Source organism: Oryzias latipes, chromosome 7, assembly GCF_053564925.1.
Source record: "Oryzias latipes strain Hd-rR chromosome 7, Olatipes_Hd-rR_3.1".
Taxonomy (NCBI): Eukaryota; Metazoa; Chordata; class Actinopteri; order Beloniformes; family Adrianichthyidae; genus Oryzias; species Oryzias latipes.
Genome location: NC_136243.1, coordinates 34,310,027 through 34,324,828, shown reverse-complemented (window position 1 = coordinate 34,324,828; position 14,802 = coordinate 34,310,027). Strand labels below are relative to the sequence as shown.

At 40.9% G+C, this 14,802-nt stretch overlaps 1 protein-coding gene across 9 annotated transcripts in view; it reads left to right on the top strand.

Annotated features, from left to right (window-relative positions):
- chchd6a (coiled-coil-helix-coiled-coil-helix domain containing 6a) overlaps positions 1 to 9,202 on the top strand; it is a 66,054-nt gene extending 56,852 nt beyond the window's left edge. For 5 of the 9 annotated variants that reach the window (XR_013657255.1, XR_002873500.2, XR_002873501.2 and 2 more), the window contains one exon: positions 8,676 to 8,815. Coding sequence is in view for 4 of the 9 variants with exons in the window: in XM_023956341.2 (XP_023812109.1) it covers positions 8,676 to 8,699 (24 nt within the window). In the remaining 5 variants the exon portion in view is untranslated. Of the gene's footprint in view, positions 1 to 8,675 lie in introns of all 9 variants that reach the window. The other 4 variants (XM_023956341.2, XM_078949966.1, XM_023956340.2 and 1 more) reach the window with 2 other exon arrangements.
- The last annotated feature ends 5,600 nt before the right edge of the window (positions 9,203 to 14,802 follow it).

Here is a 14,802-nt window from a genome sequence, read left to right as displayed (position 1 = left end):
ACTTATTAAAATAAAGTCATTAGTGTTTTGTTGTTTTAGAGTCTCCTGCAGACTGAAACAGAGCACACCTGGCACGGTTATGACAAGAAGGTGCACCTTATCACTGTCGTCGCACGGTACTCCATGCTTCCGTGAATCCGTTTTCTGCAGCACGGTTGTGCTTTCTTTGGCCTTTCTGTTGCTGAAGCTGAAATTATAACAGAACAGCCTTTAAAGCTGGAAGTGATTGTACCATTTTTTCTCAAATTCAATATATTTGATTGACTTTACATCACAATTTTGTTCCTTTTCAAAGGCACGACAAACTTTTGCTTCTTTTGTTGTTTGCGTCTTGGTTGTGTGTGTGTTGTTGCCGTCTCTTTGTTATGTGTTGTAGAAAAGCCAAACACACAACCTAAGTTTCTTCTTTTCTCTTTTTTTCCTTATCGGCCTCATGACCCCCACGCCTCAGAGCTTTCAAAAGATAGAAAGGTGCAGGGAGGATGTCTGGAAGCAAAAGGGGAGGGGGCAGACTTAAGTTCTGACTATAGCCCTCTGGGGGGGGGGCATTTTCAGTGGCTTTCATGCCCCTCGCTCACTGTACCCTGACCTTTCTGAGTGCCACCACTTAAGTTGGCTTACGCCAACAGACCCCCCACTTTGGCCTTCTGCCTCTGTTTTGCAGTTGTTTGTGGGGGTGGTGGGGGCTGTAAGGATTCAGCACAGCTATGTATTGTGCTTACATAAAAGCCACCTCAGCTGAAGAAGCAATTGACACGTCTGTTTTTTTTTTTTTTTCCACTGTCCCACCGCCACCCCCTCACCGTTCCTCTGAAGAGGTTTGGTGGACCGGGACCACCAGCCGGGATAAAAGCAGCGGGGCTTTTAGCTGCATTTTTTCTCTGGCTTTTGTCGCTTTCTCACCACAACATTGGAACGGTCCACTTTCCTGCAGCCTCTTTTGTGTCCCGTCGTTGCTCAATCCATCGTTTTCTCTGCTCCGGTTTTGTGTGATTTGTAGCCTGTTTTTCCTTTGTGATCGCGCTGCGATTCTCACTTGCCACTCTCGGAGACATTGATTTTTTTTTTTTTTGCCTTTGTCTCCGGCCTTTTTCGTAAATACAGAGAAAAAAAACGTGTTATTGTTTGCAACCACATTTATGTCAGTAAGTTAACCTTCATGATTAACTTGAAAATCATTTTTCAGATCTGTGCTGCAAAATTTACTTCCAAAGCAATTAAATGTTTCTGATTCTTTTTTACTTTTTGGGAGTTTTCAAAAACTTTTCAAAGAAAGTTTTGTCCCTTTTTCTGAAAAAAGATATAATCAACACACAGATCTGCAATATAGATATGTCTTTGAAAGCATAGACCCAGAAAACCTATAGAGCCACTCTGATGAAAATGGTGTTTCTGATAGAGGACATCAGCATATCCCAGTATTTCTTTAGTTAAATCCTTGTGAATCAAAAGGGAAAAAGACATTTTTTTGTGATGTATGCTGGGTGGATTACAAGCCCCCTGCTCTGCTCCATTCTGATCCACTTGTAGACGACTAGATCTCCAAATAACTTTGTTTTCCGAGTCCGGAGAGCGTGTAGTAGTACAAGATGTATTTCAAATCAAAATTTCCATTAAATGAAAAATAAGTCTACACACGACTTTGAAAATAGGATTTGAAAAGGGATTGGCTTATGCTTATAAAAATCCAAACCCCCACTCAACAATACTCGTAACAACAAAACAACAAGATTAAACAATTTGACATTATAACGCTAACATACGAGAAACACCTGACGAAGACAGACAGACACGCCCAAATGCTCCGACCACACACCACACCCCCTATAAAGAAAAGAAGAAGGAAACACGATGCCTCCGCTGAAAAAATATACAAGAACAAAACAAACCCACAGCATGTGTGAACACATATAAACATGTTTCTTTTTTCCTTTTTCTCTTTTCCTCCTCTCTTCCCCCATTGTGTAAACAGAGAACTCTCAGGAAGGGGAAGGGGAAGGGCAGGGGTAGCTCCGCCCACATCTCACAGGCTAATTTCCAATTTTTTGGGGGCTAAAAACGCCATAATCATAGTGAAAAATTCGCTGGGAACCTTTTGGAAACTAGATCAACAGATGATCAGATTGGGACTTTCAACTTGACAAATTCTCACTTCCACTGTTATGGAGACTTAAATGACGTATAAATAGGTATATTCTTCCACAGCCTCTGAATGCTTAGCTTGCAGACATGGACTTCTATCCTAAAAACATCTTTTTTAAATCCAGGCTTTGCTCCCTCCTCAGAGGTAAAAAGCATGACGAGCTCAGAAGCAGCAGAGCAGCACCTTCCAGCTGCCTGCATCCTCTTTGACTTTCTGTAGCACAACTTTGTTACTAGTCTGCTTTCATCTGTCAGAAAATCTTTTTTTTTTATAACCAACATTATGGAGTCCTGAGTTACTACTTTTTGCAAACTTTAGAACATTTGTTTATATACTGACAGAAACAATTTGCATTGTAGATATGAATAATGCTGAAGCTGCACTATGATTCTATGAACTTTAGCCAAGTTATTTGGGTGAATGCAAAAAGAAAATACTTCAGAATATGCCATGGAAGTAACCGTGGGCTGATATTATTTCTGTTCTGACCCAAATCTGCTCATGTCCTGAACAAGCCGCCATGTAAACATCGTGTGGAGTTCATGGAAGGAAACTTGGGGAATCCTAATCCGCTAATCCGTACTGACGTCTTTTTCATGCCTGTTAAGAGTCATTCCCTTGGCTGCTGAAGTGGACCGTGTCCTTAAAAAGCTGCTGATAATCAACTTTTCCAATAATGACAATGATGTTGGGAGCAGAATTACGTTATCGAGCAATCATCATTGACCGATATATCTTTTAGTCGCCTGGAAGTTTGGCTTGTTGAATTTGCTCTTGTTGTCTGGCATCACACGCTGTCAGAAACTTTGCTGAGTTTTTGTGGTGCGTGTTCTCCTCCAGAGTGCCCTCAATTTTCATCTCCTCATCCTTCCCCAGATGAGTGGTCAGGTCTATCAAGTGCAGAGCCCCCCAGCCTATCAGCTGGGAGTTCCAATTGCATGCCAGTCATCAGATAAAATGGATTTCCATTTGACTCGGGCTCCCAGGCTCTGCAGAATGGAGAACAGGCAGACTTTTTCTGCTCCTCCTCTGCCTCTCCTTTCCATTTCTTTGCTTGTCTTTCTCCAGCTTTCTGCTCTCCTGATACTTCATTCTGTGTATTGCTGCCATGCTTCTTAGATCTGCAGGATGTGAAAGTACACCTATGGTAAATGACAACAGTTTAAAAAAACAGCTTCTAAATTAAACACCTTTGGATTGCATCACATTTAACAAATCCTTACCTAGAGAAAAGTTAAATCTGTATCATAAATCAACAATAGGAAGATGCAGGATTTCTAAGTAGCTTTAGAAAAACCCTTGAGGTGGATCTATTGAGCTCCTTGTGAAGGAGACCTTGCTAACTTCACCCTAAAGACCCCGACCTTTGGTATATTCCATCCTCAAACCAGTAATCTCTTCTACTGTAAAATGTTTGAGGGGTGAACGACAGAAAAATGGAAGGACCAAGAACAGTTGAGCTCTGTGGATCAGCCTGCTCTCTGATTCTCTGAGTGGATTTACTGCATCTGGAGTAAACTGCTAAACTGTGTTTGGAGGATGAGCCCAGTCAGATCCGCTTACACTTGTTCTGGAAGCACAGATCCTTGCAGCCTGTGTGTCTGTGAGCACCGACTGCATGGCAGCTCCTGTAACACTTCCTGCTGCTTTCAAAATAAAAGCAGTGCATCAAGATAAAGTTACCAAACCAATAAAAGAAAAACAGTGTTCCGTTTAGAAAAAGTACTAAATCAAAAAGGAATGTTTAGAACTAAAATACATTGACAGCAAAGTTGTTAAGCTAATGTGAATCATGTTTTTATCTATTTATATTTTTAAATTGGATAGTTTTAGTCCAACGTTTTGCTGCTCGTCTAAAAGCACCAAGCTAAAGCCTAAGCGTGTGCATGTAGCTTCCATTTGCCTTACCAATACTTCATAAAGCATTTACCACACACACAACAACGGTTCGTTCCATTTTCACTGCATTCTTTGAGGTGGGCTCAGGGGAACTGCAACACACACCTGCGCTGCATTGAAGATGTGGCCCCACCTCTTTATGACCTTCCGCGGACTCGGACTTCCCAAAACCCAGCAGAACCCGAACGTGTCGACCCGTGTTCTGAGACTTAAACTCAACAAAAAGGAGAAAACGTCTGACTCTTGTACAGTAAAAATCCCACGGTTGTATCTTGCACTGGCTGAGATAACAGATCTGCTTTGCAAATTCCGGGTTTAACTAAAACAGTTTTTAGTGATCTGAACCAAGTTTACAAAATAACTCATCTTTCTGTTTTTACTGGATCTGTGCATTGTTGTATCCACCGTCTTAGATACTTTTCACAGGAATGTTTTACGATCAATAAAGTTTTGAAGCAGCAGTCGTCCTCTCTGTTCACTCCTGCTCCAGCAGAGCAGCTCTTTCGTCTCCATTCATCCTGACAGACTCGCCAAGATTCACTTGCTTGCATTGAGAGATTCACAGGTTTATCTCAAAGGTTTACACGTTTTTCCTCTTCATATCTTATCATCCTACAACAAAACAGTCAATCCGGCCAACGCTGAACAGGGTTTAGACCCGATTTCAGCAGCAGAAAATCCACCAACTGCAACTGAGACTACAAAACTGAGAATTCTAATAAAATAATGTAACCGTCCATACTGACACAGTGAAATAAAGTATATATGTCAAATGATTTCAATGTATTTACATTGGAACAGAATTCTCTAACTGTCAAAAGTCTGTTTTTCCTCATTATTCACCTTGAGGGATCCATTTAAAAAAATGGCAGCTATCATAAAGTTTCCCAATAGGATTTTATTTTTTATAATTATTGTTTTAAATGTTAATATTTATAAAGTGATATCAGAGACGTACCAGAAGAATAACTTTATATGCACAAAAAGTGAAACGCATCAACAGTAAAGTAAGCCGAGTTGTCAAGAGAAACTTTTAAGACTTTTATGTTTGTGGCTATCCATTAAACCAGTTCTTTGCTTATCTTCTCTCTCGCACTCCTCCACCATCGGTTAATTTATAAAATAATAATAACACAAGTTCTTTTTTATTTTGTTTTAACCAACCGTCAGCATTACTTTGTTAGTGTTTGGCAGAGAGGAAAAGACGGGAAACAGAGCTGAAGGTAGCAGAGATGAAGATGCTGATGAGAGTCTTTGGGAGTGACCGGGAGGGATCAGGAATAAGGACGACAGAGGGACATAAAGTCAGAGAGGTTTTCCAAAACAAACATCATCTTGCCTTCCTTCGGAAAGAACAAATTACTTAAAGCTAAACAGTATCTGTTTGAGGAGATTTGGAGACTTTTTATCAGCCATATTAACAATGTAGACCTGCAGGTCATGTCACAGAGCCATCAGTGTGTAACTGTAGTCTGTATTGATGTACAGTCCCTTTGTAATCCCATGTGCATTTTTGTGATAATTGTGGCAGAAAAAGTTGCAGTTGTTTTTTAATAAAAGTTAAGTTAGATTTCCGTAATAATTTTCAACTAAATTATTTGAATTTTTACCCTGGTAGTTATTTTTCCTTCCAGTTTAACATGCAATTTTATGTAACCTGAAAAAAACAAAACAAATGTATTCTTTCCAAATATATATTTATTTTTTAAATATTTTTTTCAGTGTTAGAGTAAAGACAACTGTAATTTTTGAACAATATGATCACAATATGTTTGATACATTTTACACAAAAAAACTAACATTATGTTGATGTTTTCTGTTGCTACAAAAAAAGTTAGCATGCTGAAGTTTTATTAGTTTTTCATTTTTCTTAATTAAAAAGGAAGGATTTGAAAAATTAAAACAAAATGTTTTATTTCAATTTAGTTTAATTGTGTCTGTTGGCCACTTCACCTTCATCCTGTTTCTTAAATGTTACTTCTATTTAAGCTTAACTTTTCATTTCTCAAAAGTGACTGAAGTCTGAAAGTGAATTCATCCTTCAATCCAGACGTTCTTAGAAAAGTGTTTCAGCTAGAAAGATGACTTGGACCAAACTCTGGGATGTTTGGCTGTTAGGGGCGGCCGTGGTGCAGCGGTAGGGCGGTCGACCCATGATCGTAAGATTGCAGGTTCGATTCCCGCCTTGCACGCCCATGAGTCGAAGTGTCCTTGGGCAAGAGACTGAACCCCACCTTGCCTCTGGTGGTAGGCGGGCGCCTGTGTTTGGCAGCGGGCGCCTGTGTTTGGCAGCGGAGCCGCCACCAGTGTGTGAATGTGTGTGTGACTGGGTGAATGGGTCTGTGACTGTAAAGCGCTTTGTCCTTGTAGGAAGAAAGGCGCTATATAAGTATACGCCATTTAAGAAACACAAACCTGGAAGGAGAACGAAACTGTTGACGTCTGATTTCATCAAGAAGATTTATAAACTGTTTGATGTGTGTACGTTGTGGTTTCAAGACGTTCAAGGGGGAAAACTCTTTGTACGCTGAGACGCTGTCACTTTAACCTGATGCATCATGGGAGATGTAGTGCCAAACTGCCGCAGATGCTAGACAGACTAGCGTCTCTGAGCTTCAATGATTTGTTCACTTGTTCCACGGTCTGACACCGGATTCTGTGGAAAGCTACAATCAACTCAACTCAACTTTATTTATATAGCACTTTCATACAACAGTAGTTGAGACAAAGTGCTGAAGACAATAGTAAAAAACATTAAAACATGTTAAGGGGGGGGGGGGGGGGGACACAGAGGGAGATAAAACTATAGAAAACAGTAAACAGTTAGAAAAACAGTGGTCTCATATTGGGCTAAAAGCCAAGGCATAAAAATGGGTTTTTAAACGGGTTTAAAAACCCGTTTAAAAAACCGCTAAAGACGAGTTTTAGCTGGTATTTTTGTTGGAACTGAGAGACTTTATGTGCAGAATCAGAACAAGGAAGTGAAGACTTTAACCACTTCTGATTGGTCAGACTGATGACGTAGGATTAAGCCTCCAAGAGTGATTGGTGGAGACAGTTAAAAGGGCGGGACTTTTCCGAAAACAGCTAAAGCTGCGGCTAAATCGCGGTACCGTCATTCTTATCAAAATGTCTATAACAGAATCAAATAAACACAAAGAAAAAAGTATTTTATGATCTTTCATATTCCTAACTACTCAGTGTTTTATCAGAGCCTGTTTGGATGAACACAGAGCTGAAATCCTGGAGATGGGAAAGGTTTTTAGATCACGGAACGGGTCACAGCACATGTTCCACATTTGAAATCTCGGTCTTTCATGATTCATGCATGATGTATGAAGTGTTTTTTGTGTTAGTTGAATAAAGTTCATAGTGTCTGTATTGTTAAATGACATCTTAGCTTCTTCTTTTATCAGACACGTAGTGTTTTTTCACATAACTGACATGTTTCGACGGACGTCTTCATCGGTGTGTGACGTAGAGAAAGATGAGACGACGCGTGTGTTTCTTGCGTTCGTCATTCGTCGTTTTGCTAGAATTTATGTGAATTTGGTTTAGAGCTGCTCAAAATTTTAAGACGGCTGAGAATGACACAGTTTCTCCGAATTTTACGTACTTTATGCGCAACTGTTACGTACATGTAACGCAGTTGAACATAATTTTTGTGAGATACATACTCAAAATGTCTGTCTTTCCACGACCGTTCCGTGATATGTGCGTTTACGACGCACATATCACATTCAAATTACAGAATTGATGCACGAATCACTAATGAATTGCATATAAACAGCACAGTAATCACACGGTTCATGTCCTATGTTGGTTTACGTGTTTTTTGCGTGGTTTATTCGTATTACGTCTGGTTTTAACGTCGTTCATTTGGGACACATCTGTGAAAATTTCACGTAAAGACCAAAACGTTTCTCACTTTTTCTACATGTGTAGAGAAAGTCATCTATGCAATATGTTCCAAATGTATGCAGTGGCCGTGTGACACGGCTTTATCAAACAATTCAACAGATTTCTGATTTCTTTTGTTTAGGCGTTCCATGACTCCAGCCTACACGCGTTTTAAGTTGAAAGGTTGCTGTAATATTTTCCAGCCCTCTGATGAAAGAAGCCCCTCATTGTGATTTATCAATGTTTTTGTAGTTTTTTTTCTACGTGTGTTTATGTTGAACAAAATGTTCAGTGCCTCCCCTTTATGTCAGAGAAATACAATTGCAACTGTGGCGATAGCTCTGTTGAGATGATCAAGTCCTTTGAAGGTTGTGGGGGAAAAAGTCAAACTAATGGTTAGAAAAAAGTCGGTTACAGTCGTCTGGAAAATAATTTTTACGGACGGAAACACATTTGATTGTCACATGAAATAATCTCATAAACATTGTCTTGATTTTAAGGCCCTGTCATTTGTTTTATTGCGATGTCATCTGAAAAAACCTAGGGGTCAGCAGGTTCCCTCCTCTCCGTTTCTGAGATAATCTCTAACATTACCGAATATGACCTTTCTTAAGTGGTCAGTTTAAGACGGCAAATTGCAGGTTTTAAAGGTAAATTCTTTGCACTTAGGAGGATCTGAAAGGGCAGTGAAATGGTGCAGTTGGTCTAAATTCTGCTTTTCCTTTTGTCTTAGAGTCTGCCGGTCAGCCGCGGATGAAGATGGAGAAGAAAAGGGTAAAATCTTTGTTTAACCAAGACTTCAGTTAAGGCACTAAAAGCAGCTTTTTTGCTGTAATTCGCTGTTTAAATAGTATTAAAGTTAATTTGCTGTTAGCATGCTGTGCTTTTTGAAAAAAGAAAAAAAATCCTTGAAGCTGTTGTGCGAATTCCTGTGTTATTCCATGAATCTGCACTGCTACATTTTTCAGGGAAACTGCAAAAAGAAAAAAGAAAACACTGCAAACGAATTAGTCTTCTGCTGAGTGTGAAGATTTAGTTTACGTCCAAACCGCTGCTGCTTTTGAAAAAAAGAAGAAAAAAGGAACGAATGCAAAGACCTCACAGACGAAGAAGTAATTCACCTTTACTTCTTATGACTTTTGCTGTTTTATCTATTTTTTCTGCAACAAGAAAGGAATACACTCTGGTGATCATGATTGCATCTTTATGTTATCAGAAGTGTTACTGAAGTTTTATTAAAACATTCATACCCGCTGACAATCTGGTGTTTTCTGTTCAACCTGCTCATTTTCTTTGCATTTATTCTTTTCCATTTCCTATGAAACAAATAACCCCCCATTTAAGATTCCTTTACTAGTTTCAAGGTGATGATGTCTTAAAAAAAAGGATGCTTTAAAGTCTGTTTGTCTGTGTATTTAAACATGCTCAGCCTAAAGTTCAGCATCATAATTGATCTAAAATGTTTGTTCTGTCACATTCTTTCAGCCACTGGATACAAATCTCTTGAAGAAGTATTAAATGCATGTAGAAAGCATAAGGGCGCTTTGGAAAAGGCAGAGTAAAGGTTTTGTCAGCATCATCGTGGACAGGTGACACTGATCTCACCTGGATTCCAAATCCAGCAGCGATTGTGTGTGACCTCTTCTCACCATTCTCTAAACATCAGGAGTAGCACAAGATTTATTTCTATTTCCATTAGAACTTTACGGAAGAGTTTGTCATAAACTGCATCAGTATCGAATTACATAAATGCCAAAAATTGAAAGGGCGTAAAGACAACTAAGCGGGCGTATTTAGAAACTGCGTGAGTGAACCCTAAAACTGTGATGGCGCAATTCTAACCAAGCGACCCCGTATTTTACAACTGAACGGCTGAAATCCTAACTGAGCAGTGATCTTGTTCGGTCAGTTCTCTTTTGCGCCCTCACCTGGATTTACGCTCAGTGTTAAGGGGGCGTTTTTGTCACTTCTGGGCAGGAACCTTTCTGGTTGATCTGATTGGCTGAAATTTGCATGCCAAGTAGCGGGGCGGGACTTTCATTTTGGGGCTTTAATAGAAAAGGAACGGCGGCTGTAACGTGGATTAAAAGCATTAAAACGGTTAAAAAAATGCAGTTAATTTCACATGAGAAAACTTACAGCACAAATAAACCCGCTGCACTTTTTTACCTTAGTTTTGGGTCGTTGGTTAATGTTTTAATCCGCGTTACATCCGCGTTTTTTTTTCTATGATTGCCTCCAACAGGGGGGGGGGGGCAAGTTTGACACAAAGAGCCGACATTTCTAACTGTGATAGTCAACCACACCACACACTGACCTGCCAGACACACACACAATTAAAGCCATTTTATTTCTCATAACCCCCTCCTCTCCTTACAACAGCGCTGGATTAAACAGAGCCGTTTCAGTTCTGAGTGTTTTTTCTGTATTTAACGTTAACACACATACCGGTGAAACATGCATGCTGGTGTGTGTTTAAAAAAGGCAGCGAGCGCAAACTGAGTTGGTAGTGATTTATTTTTTCAGTCATCAATCAGCATTTAAAATCCATCAAAGTCTTCATCTTCTGCATCTGAAACAGCTGGACTACATCTATATCAGACACGCCGACTTCCCTTTCCTCATCAGAGTCCGTCTCTGTGCTATGCGGCTCCAAAGAACAGTGAAAGCAGACACCTCAGGCCAAGTTTAAGTCCTGCAGTCCCAAAGTGTGGCGTAACTCGCCGGTGCTGCGTCCCGATAAGGGGGGGGGGGGAGGATGGACAGCGTTTCATTGTCATCTGCTGGAAGTAGCAGCGCTGAGCCTCGAGTCGATCTTCCAACACAGGCCTTTCCTTTTCCGCGAAAACACAGCAGCTGCTGCGTCTTCTTGTCGGAGTTGGTTTTCCAGCGTCCTCTCTTCCGAACCATGGATTCATTATTTTAAATTCTCTGGCAGCTGAGGTTCGATAAGTTAGAAAGATCTCCACAGATTCAGACTTCCTGCTTTAATAACTCTTCTGATCAACGTTCAAATATGTCAGCAAATATCTAAATCCTTTCGTATTAACACAGAGAGTGAACTACAAATGCATTTCTGAAGAAAAAAGATCGTTTTTTTTGCCTTTTAATCAGAATTGTTCGCTTTAAGCTGTGAATGCAGACGTGCAGCAGCCGGCTGTTAAGGGACCGTCAACAAAGTGCGACCTCTGTGAACTGTGAAACACCACTGTGTAAAAATCAATAATCTTACAAAAAAAAAACATAAAATTATTATAAAGCATATTTTTGTTACAATACATATTTTGTAGGAAATTCCATCTTGATTTTATCTTGTTGCATATACTTTTACAAATTGTAATATATATGAATCATGACTAAAGTTATCAGTAACTTGACATGACCTTATTGTCATACTAAAATAAAGAATGTCAATACTTCACTATGTTTATTTATAGGAATTTTTCATATTTACAAATGGATCAGATGTGGTCAAAAATCCTGAATAGCTCTGAAGGTGCCAGAATTTTCTTTTGCATAATCTTTATTTTAGTAGGAAAATAAGGTCATGATTAGTCAGTACAGGAGGTTTTGTGTCAGTAACTACAGCATCTTCAAAGCTATTGAGCATTTTTGACCAAATCTGATCAATATTTAAATATGAAAAATTCCTAACAATAAACTACGTGAATTATGACATAATCTTTATTGCAGTAGGACAATAAGGTCATGATTAGTCAGTACAGGAGGTTTGGTGACAGAAGCTTTAGTATCTTCAGAGCTATTTAGCATTTATTTTATGATTCATGTCTCTATTACATTTTTAAAACTATAAGCAATAAAATGGAGGTTGACTTTCTAACAAAATTTAGTATAATAAATAATAATGTAGCATGACTATGCTGACGAGTCTTCATTACCAGTTCATATAAATATAGACATTTATTCGCTTTTTGAAAGTTCACTGATTTTTACAGAATGGTGTTTCACAGAGGTGGCACTTTGTTGACGGTCCCTTGGCAGCCGGCTCGCTGCATGTGTGCATTTACACCTCGAGACGAACAATTCTGATTAAAAGGGGAAAAAAAACGATCTTTTTTCTTCAGAAATGCATTTGCGGTTCACTCTGTGTTAATACAAAATGATTGAGATACTTGCTGACACATTTGAAAGTTTATCAGAGGAGTTATTGAAGCAGGAAGTCCGAATCTGTGAAGATCTAACTTAACCGAACTGCAGCCGCTCTATTCCCGTGTTCCTCCGCGTAGCTGATAGCTTGCAGTTTAAACTATGCCTCATAATCGTGTCTCTTTGCATTTCCAGGGTTTCCAAAGTGAAGTTGTTCTGCATTATTCACATATCTGCTCCTTTGTACTATTGGGGGGTGTCTTCTATCACGTCCTCTCCTCTCTCTGTACTGTTCTCATGCTGTTCTCTCCTAGATCCTCTTTACTGAAGTCACACAATAACACATTAGGGCCGCTCTGTACATTTTGGAGAAAATGGAAGACTTTCACCTTATGGTTGTGAAAGTACTGAATATAGAAAATATGATAAAAGGCACAGAGCGACATGCAGCTCAAGAGCCGCCTGTTAACCCCCCCCGCACTGAAAAATGAAGGTCCCGCCCCTCTGTCTCGCCGATAGGCCATGCAAATTTCAGCCAATCAGATCAACCAGAAAGGTTCCTGCCCCAAAAGTGACAAAAACGCCCCCTTAACACTGAGCGTAAATCCACATGAGCGCGCAAAAAGGAACTGACCGCGCAGGATCACTTCTCAGTTAGAATTGCGCCTGCGCGGTTTTAAGGTTCACTCACCCAGTTCCTAAATACGCCCGCTTAGTTGTCTTTACGCCCTTTCAATTTATGGCAGATTTGTAATTCCATACATCAGCTGTGCTTTTTTTTTGGTTAAATGTCTTTAATGTTTTTAGGCCTCTGCAAGGCTCCTGAGTTCCAACTGGGTTTTGTCACTCGGGTTTTGATGTGTGAACAAAAACCAGCAGAAATCCTACAGACAACTCTTCAAAGTTTGTCATTTTCTACCCCGAGTCTCTGCTCCTGACGGAGGCATTTGGACGGAGCTCGTCTCCCTGTCGTTTCTGAGCCAGGAAGTGTTGCGACATGTTTGACGACTTTGCGAGGATTTGCACAGCATGCATGAGAATTTACAGGTTCCAGTCACACGGCGCTGCCACTCCAAGCTGTTGTGTGACCCTGTCAGCGAATGGCAGGCTGCACTCCGCCTCTTTGGAGGCAGCAGCAGTGATTTCTCCTCCTTTGACCACCAACAGAGGAACACTGGCCGGACTCTAAAGTCCACAATGTGTTCAAAGAAACAGTTTGGCATTTAAACGAGGAATTTGTGGCTGTTTTTCCGGCTGTAAATGTTCACTTTGAGCCATACTAAGACGCGCCCAGGTGTGCAGTGATGCTCCTGATTGGCCTAATGTAATAAATCGGACTGAAGTGGGCGCATTTCGCTGCAATTCTCTCTGAGACAGAGCTTCAAAAAGCTGCAGAGGAGCCGCGGTAATTGGCTCGGAGCGCAGAGTTGAGCCGGCCATCCTCCGCTGCAATGCACCTCTCTCTCACACACACTTTCATTTAGGCACTTGCGGCCAATCTTAATAAAAGAAACAACGTGGAGGAAGAGGAGATATGGGGGGATGCGGTCACGCAGATGTTGCCACGGTAACGGCAGAGAACTCAGGCTTGGGGGAGCAGCAGGTTAGAAAAGGAGAAGTGACGAAGACATCCGGCGCATTCAAATGCGTCCTGACTCTCTCCCTGTTGATCTTGTGTCATACCCAATTACCACTGCAGCGTGGGGGGAGGGAGGGACGGAGGGAGGGGGCGCGGGGATGCAGGAGGCTCGGCGGGGGCTGCGTGGAGAATACTGAAGAGAAAGAGGAGCGCTCAGGTGTCTGCGTGAGCCTTTCACAAAGATGCTGAACGTGTGCGAGTGTCAAGGTGAACACCCACGCCTGTCATTACTCGTTAACTAGGTGAAGGTTGCGGCAAAAAATATCTTCATCCGCGGCTTCAGGATTTCTGAGGCATGTCGGAGTTTGAGCACAAAAAAAAAAAAAACATACTAGCTTCAGGGTAAAAACCAATGTTTTTAATGAACTTGAAACCGGAATACACTTAATGCCGTGGTCGCACGCCCCCTTATGGGTCAACAGGTGTCGCGGTTTATGGGTTGTACAGGCCTGTGGAGGGTCGTAGAGTGAAGTAGCTGCATCTTAATGCCGTATTCGCACCGAACACGATCTGCGTCCAGAAATGCTCTCATAATAAACTTGATGCTCCGCACACATGTAGGAAGGTTCTAGCCTCATCGCTACATGCAAGCATTGACTGTAAATCTCATTGCATGGAAGACACGGAGGATGTTCAGAGAGCATTTATTTTGAAGAGCTCTACACAAGCATCAGTTGTATTCAAGTCTCCGTGTCTAGTTTAGATTTAGATCCTTCAGGAACTCTCCCAGCTCGGTGAGCTTCAGCGTCTACTGCAGGAGCTGCATCTAAACTTTCAGCAGTACTGCCGTCTCTCTGTGCTCCAGTTTGACGACTTGCTGTCCCGTTGTAGGTACCAAAACCGCTTGGCCTGCAACTTCCGTTGGGGGTCCTGGGACCAATGCTGACGTCACATTATGTGATTGGCTGTCCGTTGGTCCGATGATGTGTCAGATAGTGATTGGTCTGGACAAATTACCATACTACCATAGAAGAAGACATTATGAAGTCTGTTGTAAACAAACAGAGCTCCGACACAGAGCGACATTGTCTTCTAAACGTGCCTTTATTATTGTTATGATTATTACTGAATGCATGTTAGCTTATAGTTTATAGTGCTTTATTATTGGCAGAAC